Genomic DNA, 19,059 nt, shown 5'->3' on the forward strand with positions numbered 1-19,059 from the left:
GTTATTACAGCTATTACAGCTGCTACAGTTATTACAGCTATTACAACTGCTACAGTTATTACAGCTATTACAGCTGTTACAGCTACTACAGTTATTACAGCTGCTACCGCCACTACAGTTATTACAGCTGCTACAGTTATTACAGCAGCTACAGTTATTACAGCTATTACAGATGTTACAACTACTACAGTTATTACAGCTACTACAGTTATTACAGCTATTACAACTACTAGTTATTACAGCTATTACAGTTATTACAGCTGCCACAGTTATTACAGCTACTACAGTTATTACAGCTGTTACAGCTGCTACAGTTATTACAGCTGTTACAGCTACTACAGTTATTACAGCTGTTACAGTTATTACAGCTGTTACAGCTACTACAGTTATTACAGCTGCTACAGTTATTACAGCTGTTACAGCTACTACAGTTATTACAGTTATTACAGCTGTTACAGTTATTACAGCTGTTACAGTTATTACAGCTGCTATAGTTGTTACAGCTGCTACAGGTATTACAGCTATTCTACCTTAGACAGATCTACAACTACTACAGCTATTCTACCCACTACACATCTACACCTACCCCAGCTGCTACAGCTATTCTACCTACTACACATCTACACCTACCCCAGCTATTCTACCTACTACACATCTACAACTACCCCAGCTGCTACGGCTATTCTACCTACTACACATCTACAACTACCCCAGCTGCTACAGCTATTCTACCTACTACACATCTACACCTACTACAGCTATTCTACCTACTACACATCTACAACTACTACAGCTATTCTACCTACTACACATCTACAACTACTACAGCTATTCTACCTACTACACATCTACAACTACTACAGCTATTCTACCTACTACACATCTACAACTACCCCAGCTGCTACAGCTATTCTACCTACTACACATCTACACCTACCCCAGCTATTCTACCTTCTACACATCTACAACTACCACAGATATTCTACCTACTACACATTTACACCTACCGCAGCTGCTACGGCTATTTTACCTACTACATTTACGTCATTTAGCAGACGCTCTTATCCAGAGCGACTTACAAATTGGTGCATTCACCTTATAATATCCAGTGGAACAACCACTTTACAATAGTGCATCTAAATCTTTTAAGGGGGGGTTAGAAGGATTACTTTATCCTATCCCAGGTATTCCTTAAAGAGGTGGGGTTTCAGGTGTCTCCGGAAGGTGGTGATTGACTCCGCTGTCCTGGCGTCGTGAGGGAGCTTGTTCCACCATTGGGGTGCCAGAGCAGCGAACAGTTTTGACTGGGCTGAGCGGGAACTGTGCTTCCTCAGAGGTAGGGAGGCGACCAGGCCAGAGGTGGATGAACGCAGTGCCCTTGTTTGGGTGTAGGGCCTGATCAGAGCCTGAAGGTACGGAGGTGCCGTTCCCCTCACAGCTCCATAGGCAAGCACCATGGTCTTGTAGCGGATGCGAGCTTCGACTGGAAGCCAGTGGAGAGAGCGGAGGAGCGGGGTGACGTGAGAGAACTTGGGAAGGTTGAACACCAGACGGGCTGCGGCGTTCTGGATGAGTTGTAGGGGTTTAATGGCACAAGCAGGGAGCCCAGCCAACAACGAGTTGCAGTAATCCAGACGGGAGATGACAAGTGCCTGGATTAGGACCTGCGCCGCTTCCTGTGTGAGGCAGGGTCGTAATCTGCGAATGTTGTAGAGCATGAACCTACAGGATCGGGTCACCGCCTTGATGTTAGTGGAGAACGACAGGGTGTTGTCCAGGGTCACGCCGAGGCTCTTAGCACTCTGGGAGGAGGACACAAGGGAGTTGTCAACCGTGATGGCGAGATCATGGAACGGGCAGTCCTTCCCCGGGAGGAAGAGCAGCTCCGTCTTGCCGAGGTTCAGCTTGAGGTGGTGATCCGTCATCCACACTGATATGTCTGCCAGACATGCAGAGATGCGATTCGCCACCTGGTTGTCAGAAGGGGGAAAGGAGAAGATTAATTGTGTGTCATCAGCATAGCAATGATATGAGAGACCATGTGAGGATATGACAGAGCCAAGTGACTTGGTGTATAGCGAGAATAGGAGAGGGCCTAGAACAGAGCCCTGGGGGACACCAGTGGTGAGAGCACGTAGTGCGGAGACAGATTCTCGCCACGCCACCTGGTAGGAGCGACCTGTCAGGTAGGACGCAATCCAAGCGTGGGCCGCGCCGGAGATGCCCAGGTCGGAGAGGGTGGAGAGGAGGATCTGATGGTTCACAGTATCAAAGGCAGCAGATAGGTCTAGAAGGATGAGAGCAGAGGAGAGAGAGTTAGCTTTAGCAGTGCGGAGAGCCTCCGTGACACAGAGAAGAGCAGTCTCAGTTGAATGCCCAGTCTTGAAACCTGACTGATTAGGATCAAGAAGGTCATTCTGAGAGAGATAGCAAGAGAGCTGGCCAAGGACGGCACGTTCAAGAGTTTTGGAGAGAAAGGAAAGAAGGGATACTGGTCTGTAGTTGTTGACATCGGAGGGATCGAGTGTAGGTTTTTTCAGAAGGGGTGCAACTCTCACTCTCTTGAAGACTACACATCTACACCTACTACAGCTATTCTACCTACTACACATCTATAACTACCCCAGCTGTTACAGCTATTCTACCTACTACACATCTACAACTACCCTAGCTGCTAAGGCTATTCTACCTACTACACATCTACACCTACCCCAGCTGCTACAGAGAATCGGACCAAAATGGAATTGAGATCCAGTCGTCTTTTCTCAACCTTTCTTCTCCCTCTTTTTCTCTCTGTCAGCTGATAGGTCGAGGCCGGTACGGCTCGGTGTTCTGTGGTTTGTTGGACGAGCGACAGGTGGCTGTGAAGGTGTTCAGCTCAGCCAATCGGCAGAACTTCCTGAACGAGTGTTCCATTTATTGTCTCCCCCTGCTGGAGCACGACAACATCGCACACTTCATCGCTGCCGACGAACGGCTGGGGGCAGAGGGCCGACTGGAGTACCTTCTGGTCATGGAGTACTACCCCCACGTAAGTACCTTCTACTGGGTTCTGCTGGTTCCAGATGGCTGGGGGCCGAGTGGAGTACCTTCTGGTCATGGAGTACTACCCCCACGTAAGTACCTTCTACTGGGTTCTGCTGGTTCCAGATGGCTGGGGGCCGAGTGGAGTACCTTCTGGTCATGGAGTACTACCCCCACGTAAGTACCTTCTACTAGGTTCTGCTGGTTCCAGATGGCTGGGGGCCGAGTGGAGTACCTTCAACTGGGTTCTGCTGGTTCCAGATGGCTGGGGGCCGAGTGGTGTACCTTCTACTAGGTTCTGCTGTTTCCAGATAACTGGGGGCTGGGTGGAGTACCTTCTACTAGGTTCTGCTGTTTCCAGATGGCTGGGTGGAGTACCTTCTACTGGGTTCTGCTGGTTCCAGACGGCTGGGGGCCGAGTGGAGTACCTTCTACTGGGTTCTGCTGGTTCCAGATGGCTGGGGGCTGAGTGGAGTACCTTCTACTGGGTTCTGCTGGTTCCAGACGGCTGGGGGCTTAGTGGAGTACCTTCTACTGGGTTCTGCTGGTTCCAGACGGCTGGGGGCCGAGTGGAGTACCTTCTACTGGGTTCTGCTGGTTCCAGACGGCTGGGGGCCGAGTGGAGTACCTTCTACTGGGTTCTGCTGATTCCAGACGGCTGGGGGCCGAGTGGAGTACCTTCTACTGGGTTCTGCTGGTTCCAGACGGCTGGGGGCCGAGTGGAGTACCTTCTACTGGGTTCTGCTGGTTCCAGACGGCTGGGGGCCGAGTGGAGTACCTTCTACTGGGTTCTGCTGGTTCCAGATGGCTGGGGGCCGAGTGGAGTACCTTCTACTGGGTTATGCTGGTTCCAGACGGCTGGGGGCCGAGTGGAGTACCTTCTACTGGGTTCTGCTGGTTCCAGACGGCTGGGGGCCGAGTGGAGTACCTTCTACTGGGTTCTGCTGGTTCCAGATGGCTGGGGGCCGAGTGGAGTAACTTCTATGGGTTCTGCTGGTTCCAGACGGCTGGGGGCCGAGTGGAGTACCTTCTACTGGGTTCTGCTGGTTCCAGACGGCTGGGGGCCGAGTGGAGTACCTTCTACTGGGTTCTGCTGGTTCCAGACGGCTGGGGGCCGAGTGGAGTACCTTCTACTGGGTTCTGCTGGTTACAGACGGCTGGGGCCCGAGTGGAGTACCTTCTACTGGGTTCTGCTGATTCCAGACCCCCGGGGGTCGAGTGGAGTACCTACTATGGGTTCTGCTGGTTCCAGACGGCCGGGGGCCGAGTGGAGTACCTTCTATGGGTTCTGCTGGTTCCAGACGGCTGGGGGCCGAGTGGAGTACCTTCTACTGGGTTCTGCTGGTTCCAGACGGCTGGGGGCCGAGTGGAGTACCTTCTACTGGGTTCTGCTGGTTCCAGACGGCTGGGGGCCGAGTGGAGTACCTTCTACTGGGTTCTGCTGGTTCCAGATGGCTGGGGGCTGAGTGGAGTACCTTCTACTGGGTTCTGCTGGTTCCAGACGGCTGGGGGCCGAGTGGAGTACCTTCTACTGGGTTCTACTGGTTCCAGATGGCTGGGGGCTGAGTGGAGTACCTTCTACTGGGTTCTGCTGGTTCCAGACGGCTGGGGGTTTAGTGGAGTACCTTCTACTGGGTTCTGCTGGTTCCAGACGGCTGGGGGCCGAGTGGAGTACCTTCTACTGGGTTCTGCTGGTTCCAGACGGCTGGGGGCCGAGTGGAGTACCTTCTACTGGGTTCTGCTGGTTCCAGACGGCTTAGGCAGCCGATTCCCTTTTATCTAAAGTGACAAACCACCTCAGCGCTCTCTGCTCTCTCTCTCTGTGTCCTGGTGTATTATGATGTATTAATACAGTTTCTCTCTTTCTCCCTCCATCTCTGTCTGTGTCCTGGTGTATTCTGATGTATTAATACAGTATCTCTCTCTCCCTGTGTCCTGGTGTATTATGATGTATTAATACAGTATCTCTCTCTGTGTCCTGGTGTATTATGATGTATTAATACAGTATCTCTCTCTCTTTCTCTCTCTCTCTCTCTCTCTCTCTCTCTCTCTCTCTCTCTCTCTGTGTCCTGGTGTATTATGCTGTATTAATACAGTATCTCTCTGTGTCCTGGTGTATTATGGTGTATTAATACAGTATCTCTCTCTCTCAGGGCTCGTTGTATCGCTACCTGGGGCTGCAGACAGGAGACTGGATGAGTAGCTGTCGTCTGGCCCATTCCATCACCAGAGGCCTAGCCTACCTGCATACTGAGCTGCTTAAAGGAGGTGAGACATACACCTGTCCTCCACACCCTGACCTCCACACCCTGACCTCCTGTCCTCCACACCCTGACCTCCACACCCTGACCTCCACACCCTGACCTCCACACCCTGACCTCCACACCCTGTCCTCCACACCTTGTCCTCCACACCCTGTCCTCCACACCCTGACCTCCTAACCTCCACACCCTGTCCTCCACACCCTAACCTCCTAACCTCCACACCCTGTCCTCCACACCCTGACCTCCTGTCCTCCACACTCTGACCTCCACACCTTGTCCTCCTGACCTCCACACCCTGACCTCCACACCCTGACCTCCACACCCTGACCTCCTGTCCTCCACACTCTGACCTCCACACCTTGTCCTCCTGACCTCCACACCCTGACCTCCACACTCTGACCTCCACACCTTGTCCTCCTGACCTCCACACCCTGACCGCCACACCCTGACCTCCACACCCTGACCTCCTGACCTCCACACCCTGACCTCCACACCCTGACCTCCTGACCTCCACACCCTGTCCTCCACACCCTGACCTCCTAACCCTGTCCTCCACACCCTAACCTCCTAACCTCCACACCCTGTCCTCCACACCCTGACCTCCTGTCCTCCACACCCTGACCTCCACACCTTGTCCTCCTGACCTCCACACCCTGACCTCCACACCCTGACCTCCTGTCCTCCACACTCTGACCTCCACACCTTGTCCTCCTGACCTCCACACTCTGACCTCCACACCTTGTCCTCCTGACCTCCACACCCTGACCGCCTAACCCTGTCCTCCACACCCTAACCTCCTAACCTCCACACCCTGTCCTCCACACCCTGACCTCCTGTCCTCCACACCCTGACCTCCACACCTTGTCCTCCTGACCTCCACACCCTGACCTCCACACCCTGACCTCCTGTCCTCCACACTCTGACCTCCACACCTTGTCCTCCTGACCTCCACACTCTGACCTCCACACCTTGTCCTCCTGACCTCCACACCCTGACCGCCACACCCTGACCTCCACACCCTGACCTCCACACCCTGACCTCCTGACCTCCACCTCCTGACCTCCACACCCTGACCTCCTGCTCTGTTCTACAGTACTATCACCAGGGTACTGCTCTGTTCTACAGTACCATCACCAGGGTACCGCTCTGTTCTACAGTACTATCACCAGGGTACCGCTCTGTTCTACAGTACTATCACCAGGGTACCGCTCTGTTCTACAGTACTATCACCAGGGTACCGCTCTGTTCTACAGTACTATCACCAGGGTACCGCTCTGTTCTACAGTACTATCACCAGGGTACCGCTCTGTTGTCCAGGACTCTCACTGCCCTCTGGTGGATACTGTGATACTGCACCAAGCCAATAGAGGTCTGCCTGGGCCCTGGTTGTCAGTAATAACTGGTAGAGGATCAGTTCTCCTCATCTATTACAACGACCCCGGTTATAAATATTATCTGGTAACTCCTTTCTCCCTCCTTCTCCCTCCTCGCTTCCTCCCCCTCCTCTCTTCTCCCTCATCATCCTCTCTTTTCCCCTCTTTCACCTCTTTCCTCCTCCTCCTCTCTCCCTTCCTCCTCCTTTCCCCCCTCGTCCTCCTCCTCTTCCTCCTGTCTCCCTTCCTCCTGCAGACTTCTACAAGCCAGCTGTGTCTCACAGAGATCTGAACAGTCGGAACATTCTGGTGAAGAACGACGGAACGTGTGTCATCATCGACTTTGGCCTCTCCATGAAGTTGACGGGGAACCGGCCGGTACGGCAGGGAGAGGAGGAGAACGCTGCCATCAGTGAGGTGAGGGGAGACCATAGAACCCTTTGAAACCCATGTCATCAGTGAGGTGAGGGGAGACTATAGAACCCTTGTCATCAGTGAGGTGAGACTATAGAACCCTTTGGAACCCATGTCATCAGTGAGGGGAGACTATAGAACCCTTTGAAACCATGTCATCAGTGAGGGGAGACCATAGAACCCTTTGAACCCATGTCATCAGTGAGGGGAGACCATATAACCCTTTGGAACCCATGTCATCAGTGAGGGGAGACCATAGAACCCTTTGGAACCCATGTCATCAGTGAGGGGAGCCTATAGAACCCTTTGAACCCATGTCATCAGTGAGGGGAGACCACAGAACCTTTTGATGAACCCATGTCATCAGTGAAGTGAGACTATAGAACCCTTTGAAACCCATGTCATCAGTGAGGGGAGACCATAGAACCCTTTGGAACCCATGTCATCAGTGAGGTGAGAGGAGACCATGGAACCCTTTGGAACCCATGTCATCAGTGAGGGGAGACCATAGAACCCTTTGAACCCATGTCATCAGTGAGGGGAGACTATAGAGCCCTTTGGAACCCATGTCAACAGTGAGGGGAGACTATAGCCTTCCCTGTAGCTCAGTTGGTAGAGCATGGTGTTTGCAACGCCAGGGTTGTGGGTTCGATTCCCACGGGGGGCCAGCACAGAAAAAAAAAATGTATGAAATTGTATGAAATGTATGCATTCACTACTGTAAGTCGCTCTGGATAAGAGCGTCTGCTAAATGACTAAAATGTCAAAAATGTATAGAACCCTTTGAAACCCATGTCATCAGTGAGGTGAGACCATAGAAGCCTTTGGAACCCATGTCATCAGTGGGGGGAGACTATAGAACCCTTTGAACCCATGTCATCAGTGAGGTGAGACCACAGAACCCTTTGGAACCCATGTCATCAGTGGGGGGAGACTATAGAACCCTTTGAACCCATGTCATCAGTGAGGTGAGACTATAGAATCCTTTGAACCCATGTCATCAGTGAGGTGAGACTATAGAACCCTTTGGAACCCATGTCATCAGTGAGGTGAGAGGAGATCATGGAACCCTTTGGAACCCATGTCATCAGTGAGGTGAGAGGAGACCATGGAACCCTTTGGAACCCATGTCATCAGTGAGGGGAGACTATAGAACCCTTTGAAACCCATGTCATCAGTGAGGGGAGACTATAGAACCCTTTGAAACCCATGTCATCAGTGAGGTGAGACTATAGAACCCTTTGGAACCCATGTCATCAGTGAGGTGAGAGGAGACCATGGAACCCTTTGGAACCCATGTCATCAGTGAGGTGAGACTATAGAACCCTTTGAAACCCATGTCATCAGTGAGGTGAGGGCAGACCATAGAACCCTTTGGAACCCATGGCATCAGTGAGAGGAGACCATAGAACCCTTTGGAACCCATGTCATCAGTCAAGTGAGGGGAGACTATAGAACTCTTTGGAACCCATGTCATCAGTGAGGTGAGGGGAGACTATAGAACCCTTTGAACCCATGTCATCAGTGAGGTGAGACTATAGAACCCTTTGGAACCCATGTCATCAGTGAGGGAAGACTATAGAACCCTTTGAAACCCATGTCATCAGTGAGGTGAGAGCATAGAACCCTTTGAAACCCATGTCATCAGTGAGTGGAGACTATAGAACCCTTTGAAACCCATGTCATGAGTTAGTGGAGACTATAGAACCCTTTGAACCCATGTCATCAGTGAGGGGAGACCATAGAACCCTTTGAAACCCATGTCATCAGTGAGGGGAGACTATAGAACCCTTTGAAACCCATGTCATCAGTGAGGTGAGACTATAGAACCCTTTGGAACCCATGTCATCAGTGAGGTGAGACCATAGAACCCTTTGAAACCCATGTCATCAGTGAGGTGAGGGGAGACTATAGAACCCTTTGAAACCCATGTCATCAGTGAGGGGAGACCATAGAACCCTTTGGAACCCATGTAATCACTGAGGTGAGACCATAGATCCCTTTGAAACCCATTTCATCAGTGAGGGGAGACTATAGAACCCTTTGAAACCCATGTCATCAGTGAGGTGAGACCATAGAACCCTTTGAAATCCATGTCATCAGTGAGGGGAGACTATAGAACCCTTTGGAACCCATGTCATCAGTGAAGTGAGGGGAGACTATAGAACCCTTTGGAACCCATGTCATCAGTGAGGGGAGACTATAGAACCCTTTGAAACCCATGTCATCAGTTAGGTGAGGGGAGACTATAGAACCCTTTGGAACCCATGGCATCAGTGAGAGGAGACCATAGAACCCTTTGGAACCCATGTCATCAGTGAAGTGAGGGGAGACTATAGAACCCTTTGGAACCCTCATGAGGTGAGACTATAGAACCCTTTGGAACCCATGTCATCAGTGAGGGAAGACTATATAACCCTTTGAAACCCATGTCATCAGTGAGGTGAGAGCATACAACCCTTCGAAACCCATGTCATCAGTGAGTGGAGACTATAGAACCCTTTGAAACCCATGTCATCAGTGAGGGGAGACTATAGAACCCTTTGAAACCCATGTCATCAGTGAGGTGAGACCATAGAACCCTTTGAACCCATGTCATCAGTGAGGGGACACCATAGAACCCTTTGGAACCCATGTCATCATTTAGGTGAGGGGAGACCATAGAACCCTTTGTACCCATGTCATCAGTGAGAGGAGACCATAGAACCCTTTGTAACCCATATCATCAGTGAGGTGAGGGGAGACTATAGAACCCTTTGAACCCATGTCATCACTGAGGTGAGACTATAGAACCCTATGAAACCCATTTCTTCAGTGAGGGGAGACCATAGAACCCTTTGAACCCATGTCATCAGTGAGGGGACACCATATAACCCTTTGTAACCCATGTCATCAGTGAGGTGAGGGGAGACCATAGAACCCTTTGAACCCATGTCATCAGTGAGGGGACACCATAGAACCCTTTGGAACCCATGTCATCAGTGAGGTGAGGGGAGACCATATAACCCTTTGAACCCATGTCATCAGTGAGTGGAGACCATAGAACCCTTTGTAACCATGTCATCAGTGAGGTGAGGGGTGACTATAGAACCCTTTGAACCCATGTCATCACTGAGGTGAGACTATAGAACCCTTTGAAACCCATTTCTTCAGTGAGGGGAGACCATAGAACCCTTTGAACCCATGTCATCAGTGAGGGGAGACTATAGAACCCTTTGGAACCCATGTCATCAGTGAGGGGAGACTATAGAACCCTTTGAAACCCATGTCATCAGTGAGCGGAGACTATAGAACCCTTTGAAACCCATGTCATCAGTGAGTGGAGACTATTGAACTCTTTGAAACCCATGTCATCAGTGAGCGGAGACTATAGAACCCTTTGAAACCCATTTATTAAGTGAGGGGAGACTATAGAACCCTTTGAAACCCATTTCATCAGTGAGGGGAGACCATAGAACCCTTTGGAACCCATGTCATCAGTGAGGGGAGACTATAGAACCCTTTTAAACCCATGTCATCAGTGAGGTGAGGGGAGACTATAGACCCCTTTGGAACCCATGTCATCAGTGAGGGGAGACCATAGAACCCTTTGGAACCCATGTCATCAGTAAGGTGAGGGGAGACTATAGAACCCTTTGAACCCATTTCATCAGTGAGATGAGACTATAGAACCCTTTGAAACCCATGTCATCAGTGAGGTGAGACCATAGAAGCCTTTGATACCCATGTAATCAGTGAGGTGAGGGGAGACTATAGAACCCTTTGAAACCCATGTCATCAGTGAGGGGAGACCATAGAACCCTTTGGAACCCATGTCATCACTGAGGTGAGACCATAGAAGCCTTTGAAACCCATTTCTTCAGTGAGGGGAGACTATAGAACCCTTTGAAACCCATGTCATCAGTGAGGTGAGACCATTGAACCCTTTGAAATCCATGTCATCAGTGAGGGGAGACTATAGAACCCTTTGGAACCCATGTCATCAGTGAAGTGAGGGGAGACTATAGAACCCTTTGGAGCCCATGTCATCAGTGAGGGGAGATCATAGAACCCTTTGGAACCCATTTCATCAGTGAGGGGAGACCATAGAACCCTTTGGAACCCATGGCATCAGTGAGAGGAGACCATAGAACCCTTTTGAACCCATGTCATCAGTGAAGTGAGGGGAGACTATAGAACCCTTTGGAACCCATGTCATCAGTGAGGTGAGGGGAGACTATAGAAGCCTTTGGAACCCATGTCATCAGTGAGGATAGGGGAGACTATAGAACCCTTTGAAACACATGTCATCAGTGAGGGGAGACTATAGAACCCTTTGAAACCCATGTCATCAGTGAGGGGAGACCATAGAACCCTTTGGAACCCATGTCATCAGTGAGGGGAGACCATAGAACCCTTTGAAACCCATGTCATCAGTGAGGGGAGACTATAGAACCCTTTGAAACCCATGTCATCAGTGAGGGGAGACCATAGAACCCTTTGAAACCCATGTCATCAGTGAGGGGAGACCATAGAACCCTTTGAAACCCATGTCATCAGTGAGATGAGGGGAGACCATAGAACCCTTTGGAACCCATGTCATCAGTGAGGGGAGACTATAGAACCCTTTGAAACCCATGTCATCAGTGAGGGGAGTCAATAGAACCCTTTGAACCCAATTTCTTCAGTAAGGGGAGACCATAGAACCCTTTGAACCCATGTCATCAGTGAGGGGAGACTATAGAACCCTTTGAACCCATGTCATCAGTGAGGGGAGACTATAGAACCCTTTGGAACCCATGTCATCAGTGAGGGGAGACTATAGAACCCTTTGAACCCATGTCATCAGTGAGGGGAGACTATAGAACCCTTTGGAACCCATGTCATCAGTGAGGGGAGACTATAGAATCCTTTGAACCCATGTCATCAGTGAGGGGAGACTATAGAACCCTTTGAACCCATGTCATCACTGAGGTGAGACCATAGAACCCTTTGTAACCCATGTCATCAGTAAGGTGAGGGGAGACCATAGAACCCTTTGGAACCCATGTCATCAGTGAGGTGAGGAGAGACCATGGAACCCTTTGGAACCCATGTCATCAGTGAGGATAGGGGCGACTATAGAACCCTTTGAAACCCATGTCATCAGTGTGAGGAGACTATAGAAGCCTTTGGAACCCATGTCATCAGTGAGGGGAGACTATAGAACCCTTTTAAACCCATGTCATCAGTGAGGTGAGGGGAGACTATAGAATCCTTTGGAACCCATGTCATCAGTGAGGGGAGACCATAGAACCCTTTGGAACCCATGGCATCAGTGAGAGGAGACCATAGAACTCTTTTGAACCCATGTCATCAGTGAAGTGAGGGGAGACTATAGAACCCTTTGGAACCCATGTCATCAGTGAGGTGAGGGGAGACTATAGAACCCTTTGAACCCATGTCATCACTGAGTTGAGACTATAGAACCCTTTGAACCCATTTCATCAGTGAGGGGAGACTATTGAACCCTTTGAACCCATGTCATCAGTGAGGGGAGACTATAGAACCCATGTCATCACTGAGGTGAGACCATATAACCCTTTGGAACCCATGTCATCAGTAAGGTGAGGGGAGACCATAGAACCCTTTGGAACCCATGTCATCAGTGAGGTGAGGGGAGACCATAGAACCCTTTGGAACCCTGGTCATCAGTGAGGATAGGGGTGACTATAGAACCCTTTGAAACCCATGTCATCAGTGTGGGGAGACTATAGAACCCTTTGGAACCCTGGTCATCAGTGAGGATAGGGGAGACTATAGAACCCTTTGAAACCCATGTCATCAGTGTGGGGAGACTATAGAACCCTTTGGAACCCATGTGATCAGTGAGATGAGACTATAGAACCCTTTGAAACCCATTTCATCAGTGAGGGGAGACCATAGAACCCTTTGGAACCCATGTCATCAGTGAGGTGAGACTATAGAACCCTTTGGAACCCATGTCATCAGTGAGGTGAGGGGAGACTATAGAACCCTTTGAAACCCATGTCATCAGTGAGGGGAGACCATAGAACCCTTTGGAACCCATGTCATCAGTGAGGGGAGACTATAGAACCCTTTTAAACCCATGTCATCAGTGAGGTGAGGGGAGACTATAGAATCCTTTGGAACCCATGTCATCAGTGAGGGGAGACCATAGAACCCTTTGGAACCCATGTCATCAGTGAGGTGAGGGGAGACTATAGAACCCTTTGAACCCATTTCATCAGTGAGATGAGACTATAGAACCCTTTGAAACCCATGTCATCAGTGAGGTGAGACCATAGAAGCCTTTGAAACCCATGTCATCAGTGAGGTGAGGGGAGACTATAGAATCCTTTGAAACCCATGTCATCAGTGAGGGGAGACCATAGAACCCTTTGGAACCCATGTCATCACTGAGGGGAGACCATAGAACCCTTTGAAACCCATTTCTTCAGTGAGGGGAGACTATAGAACCCTTTGAAACCCATGTCATCAGTGAGGTGAGACCATTGAACCCTTTGAAATCCATGTCATCAGTGAGGGGAGACTATAGAACCCTTTGGAACCCATGTCATCAGTGAAGTGAGGGTAGACTATAGAACCCTTTGAAACCCATGTCATCAGTGAGGGGAGACTATAGAACCCTTTGAAACCCATGTCATCAGTGAGGGGAGACCATAGAACCCTTTGGAACCCATGTCATCAGTGAGGATAGGGGAGACTATAGAACCCTTTGAAACCCATGTCATCAGTGAGGGGAGACTATAGAACCCTTTGAACCCATGTCATCACTGAGGTGAGACCATATAACCCTTTGGAACCCATGTCATCAGTGAGGGGAGACTATAGAACCCTTTGAACCCATGTCATCACTGAGGTGAGACCATATAACCCTTTGGAACCCATGTCATCAGTAAGGTGAGGGGAGACCATAGAACCCTTTGGAACCCATGTCATCATTGAGGTGAGTGGAGACAATAGAACCCTTTGGAACCCATGTCATCAGTGAGGATGGGGAGACTATAGAACCCTTTGAAACCCATGTCATCAGTGTGGGGAGACTATAGAACCCTTTGGAACCCATGTCATCAGTGAGATGAGACTATAGAACCCTTTGAAACCCATTTCATCAGTGAGGGGAGACCATAGAACCCTTTGGAACCCATGTCATCAGTGAGGTGAGGGGAGACTATAGATCCCTTTGAAACCCATGTCATCAGTGAGGGGAGACTACAGAACCCTTTGAAACCCATGTCATCAGTGAGGGGAGACCATAGAACCCTTTGGAACCCATTTCTTCAGTGAGGGGAGACCATAGAACCCTTTGAAACCCATGTCATCAGTGAGGGGAGACCATAGAACCCTTTGAAACCCATGTCATCAGTGAGATGAGGGGAGTCCATAGAACCCTTTGGAACCCATGTCATCAGTGAGGGGAGACTATAGAACCCTTTGAAACCCATGTCATCAGTGAGGGGAGACCATAGAACCCTTGTCATCAGTGAGGGGAGTCAATAGAACCCTTTGAACCCCATTTCTTCAGTAAGGGGAGACCATAGAACCCTTTGAACCCATGTCATCAGTGAGGGGAGACTATAGAACCCTTTGAACCCATGTCATCAGTGAGGGGAGACTATAGAACCCTTTGGAACCCATGTCATCAGTGAGGGGAGACTATAGAACCCTTTGAACCCATGTCATCAGTGAGGGGAGACTATAGAACCCTTTGGAACCTATGTCATCAGTGAGGGGAGACTATAGAACCCTTTGAACCCATGTCATCAGTGAGGGGAGACTATAGAACCCTTTGAACCCATGTCATCACTGAGGTGAGACCATAGAACCCTTTGTAACCCATGTCATCAGTAAGGTGAGGGGAGACCATAGAACCCTTTGGAACCCATGTCATCAGTGAGGTGAGGAGAGACCATAGAACCCTTTGGAACCCATGTCATCAGTGAGGATAGGGGCGACTATAGAACCCTTTGAAACCCATGTCATCAGTGTGGGGAGACTATAGAACCCTTTGGAACCCATGTCATCAGTGAGATGAGACTATAGAACCCTTTGAAACCCATTTCATCAGTGAGGGGAGACCATAGAACCCTTTGGAACCCATGTCATCAGTGAGGTGAGGGGAGACTATAGATCCCTTTGAAACCCATGTCATCAGTGAGGGGAGACTATAGAACACTTTGAAACCCATTTCGTCAGTGAGGGGAGACCATATAACCCTTTGGAACCCATGTCATCAGTGAGGTGAGGGGAGACTATAGAACCCTTTGAAACCCATGTCATCAGTCAGGGGAGACTACAGAACCCTTTGAAACCCATGTCATCAGTGAGGGGAGACCATAGAACCCTTTGGAACCCATTTCTTCAGTGAGGGGAGACCATAGAACCCTTTGAAACCCATGTCATCAGTGAGGGGAGACCATAGAACCCTTTGAAACCCATGTCATCAGTGAGATGAGGGGAGACCATAGAACCCTTTGGAACCCATGTCATCAGTGAGGGGAGACTATAGAACCCTTTGAAACCCATGTCATCAGTGAGGGGAGACCATAGAACCCTTGTCATCAGTGAGGGGAGTCAATAGAACCCTTTGAACCCCATTTCTTCAGTAAGGGGAGACCATAGAACCCTTTGAACCCATGTCATCAGTGAGGGGAGACTATAGAACCCTTTGAACCCATGTCATCAGTGAGGGGAGACTATAGAACCCTTTGGAACCCATGTCATCAGTGAGGGGAGACTATAGAACCCTTTGAACCCATGTCATCAGTGAGGGGAGACTATAGAACCCTTTGGAACCTATGTCATCAGTGAGGGGAGACTATAGAACCCTTTGAACCCATGTCATCAGTGAGGGGAGACTATAGAACCCTTTGAACCCATGTCATCACTGAGGTGAGACCATAGAACCCTTTGTAACCCATGTCATCAGTAAGGTGAGGGGAGACCATAGAACCCTTTGGAACCCATGTCATCAGTGAGGTGAGGAGAGACCATAGAACCCTTTGGAACCCATGTCATCAGTGAGGATAGGGGCGACTATAGAACCCTTTGAAACCCATGTCATCAGTGTGAGGAGACTATAGAAGCCTTTGGAACCCATGTCATAAGTGAGATGAGACTATAGAACCCTTTGAAACCCATTTTTTCATTGAGGGGAGACCATAGACCCTTTGGAACCCATGTCATCAGTGAGGTAAGGGGAGACTATAGAACCCTTTGATACCCATTTCTTCAGTGAGGGCAGACCATAGAACCCTTTGAACCCATGTCATCAGTGAGGGGAGACTATAGAACCCTTTGAACCCATGTCATCAGTGAGGGGAGACTATCGAACCCTTTGGAACCCATGTCATCAGTGAGGGGAGACTATAGAACCCTTTGAACCCATGTCATCACTGACGTGAGACCATAGAACCCTTTGGAACCCATGTCATCAGTAAGGTGAGGGGAGACCATAGAACCCTTTGGAACCCATGTCATCAGTGAGGTGAGGGGAGACCATAGAACCCTTTGGAACCCATGTCATCAGTGAGGTGAGGGGAGACCATAGAACCCTTTGAAACCCATGTCATCAGTGTGGGGAGACCATAGAACCCTTTGGAACCCATGTCATCAGTGAGGTGAGGGTAGACTATAGAACCCTTTGAAACCCATGTCATCAGTGAGGGGAGACTATAGAACCCTTTGAAACCCATGTCATCAGTGAGGGGAGACCATAGAACCCTTTGGAACCCCTTTCATCAGTGAGGGGAGACCATAGAACCCTTTGAAACCCATGTCATCAGTGAGGGGAGACCATAGAACCCTTTGAAACCCATGTCATCAGTGAGTGGAGACCATAGAACCCTTTGAAACCCATGTCATCAGTGAGATGAGAAGAGACCATAGAACCCTTTGGAACCCATGTCATCAGTGAGGGGAGACTATAGAACCCTTTGAAACCCATGTCATCAGTGAGGTGAGACCATAGAACCCTTTGAAACCAGGTGGGTACAGTCCGCTACATGGTCGCAGAGGTTCTGGAAGGTTTGTGTAGTATTATAACACAGGTGCTGTCTCTCTCCAGGTGGGTACTGTCCGCTACATGGTCCCAGAGGTTCTGGAGGGTTAGTGTAGTATTATAACACTGGTTCTGTCTCTCTCCAGGTGGGTACTGTCCGCTACATGGCCCCAGAGGTTCTGGAGGGTTAGTGTAGTATTATAACACTGGTTCTGTCTCTCTCCAGGTGGGTACAGTCCGCTACATGGCCCCAGAGGTTCTGGAAGGGGCGGTGAACCTGAGGGACTGTGAGTCGGCTCTGAAGCAGGTGGACATGTACTCCCTCGGCCTCATCTACTGGGAAACCTTCATGAGGTGTACTGACCTCTTCCCAGGTAATAACCCTGACCTTGTCTACTGGGAGACCTTCATGAGGTGTACTGACCTCTTCCCAGGTAATAACCCAGGTAATAACCCTGACCTCGTCTACTGGGAGACCATAAGGTGTACTGACCTCTTCCCAGGTAATAACCCAGGTAATTACCCTGACCTCGTCTACTGGGAGACCTTCATGAGGTGTACTGACCTCTTCCCAGGATTTTTTTGTAATTTAATCTTTATTTAACTTGGCAAGTCAGTTAAGAACAAATTCTTATTTACAATGACGGCCAAACCCGGACGACGCTGGGCCAATTGTGCGCCGCCCTATGGGAGTCCAAGTCACGTCCGGATGTGATACAGCCTGGAATCTAACCAGGGTCTGTAGTGACGCCTCTAGCACTGAGATGCAGTGCCTTAGACCGCTGTGATACAGCCTGGAATCTAACCAGGGTCTGTAGTGACAGACCGATCTTAGACCGCTGTGATACAGCCTGGAATCTAACCAGGGTCTGTAGTGACAGACCGATCTTAGACCGCTGTGATACAGCCTGGAATCTAACCAGGGTCTGTAGTGACAGACCGATCTTAGACCGCTTGCGCCACTCGGTAGCCCAGAGAAACTTAACCCCTGAACACAATTAGTTGTCAAATCACAGTATTGAACGTCCACCTTAACGTTCGCTCTGCTTCGGTTCCTCGTTGTCAAATCACAGTATTGAACGTCCACCTTAATGTTTGCTCTGCTTCTGTTAAACACTGTTAATATTAACGTCCACCTTAATGTTCGCTCTGCTTCGGTTCCTCGTTGTCAAATCACAGTATTGAATGTCCACCTTAATGTTCGCTCTGCTTGGGTTCCTGGAATCTAACCAGGGTCTGTAGTGACGCCTCTAGCACTGAGATGCAGTGCCTTAGACCGCTGTGATACAGCCTGGAATCTAACCAGGGTCTGTAGTGACGCCTCTAGCACTGAGATGCAGTGCCTTAGACCGCTGTGATACAGCCTGGAATCTAACCAGGGTCTGTAGTGACAGACCGATCTTAGACCGCTGTGATACAGCCTGGAATCTAACCAGGGTCTGTAGTGACAGACCGATCTTAGACCGCTTGCGCCACTCGGTAGCCCAGAGAAACTTAACCCCTGAACACAAATATTGAACGTCCACCTTAATGTTCGCTCTGCTTCGGTTCCTCGTTGCCAAATCACAGTATTGAACATCCACCTTAATGTTCGCTCTGCTTCGGTTCCTCTTTCCTCTTCAGGAGAATCCGTTCCAGACTTCCAGGTAGCGTTCCAGGCCGAGGCAGGGAACCACCCTTCCTTTGAGGACATGCAGGTCCTGGTGTCCAGAGAGAAGCAGAGACCCAAGTTCCCCGAGGCCTGGAAGGAGAACAGCCTGGTGAGACCTGTGGTGTGGTGTGGTGTGGTATGGTGTGTGTTGTGGTGTGGTGTGTGTGGTGTGTATTGTATTGTGGTGTGGTATGGTGTGGTGTGTATTGTGTGTGTTGTTATGGTGTGGTGTGTTGTGGTGTATGTGTGTTGTGGTGTGGTGTGTGTATTGTGGTGTGGTATGGTATGGTGTATTGTGGTGTAGTGTGGTATGGTGTGGTATGGTGTATT

At 49.8% G+C, this 19,059-nt stretch overlaps 1 protein-coding gene across 1 annotated transcript in view; it reads left to right on the forward strand.

Annotated features, from left to right (window-relative positions):
* Positions 1-19,059, forward strand: part of LOC106574976 (bone morphogenetic protein receptor type-2) — a 120,339-nt gene that overhangs the window by 95,955 nt on the left and 5,325 nt on the right. Inside the window, exons 6-10 of the mRNA XM_045699655.1 lie at positions 2,801-3,031; positions 5,178-5,292; positions 6,918-7,078; positions 17,305-17,452; positions 18,702-18,838. Of these exons, the coding sequence (XP_045555611.1) occupies positions 2,801-3,031; positions 5,178-5,292; positions 6,918-7,078; positions 17,305-17,452; positions 18,702-18,838 (792 nt within the window). The remainder of the gene's footprint in view (positions 1-2,800; positions 3,032-5,177; positions 5,293-6,917; positions 7,079-17,304; positions 17,453-18,701; positions 18,839-19,059) is intronic.

Source organism: Salmo salar, chromosome ssa17 (genome assembly GCF_905237065.1).
Source record: "Salmo salar chromosome ssa17, Ssal_v3.1, whole genome shotgun sequence".
In the NCBI taxonomy this organism is placed as follows: domain Eukaryota; kingdom Metazoa; phylum Chordata; class Actinopteri; order Salmoniformes; family Salmonidae; genus Salmo; species Salmo salar.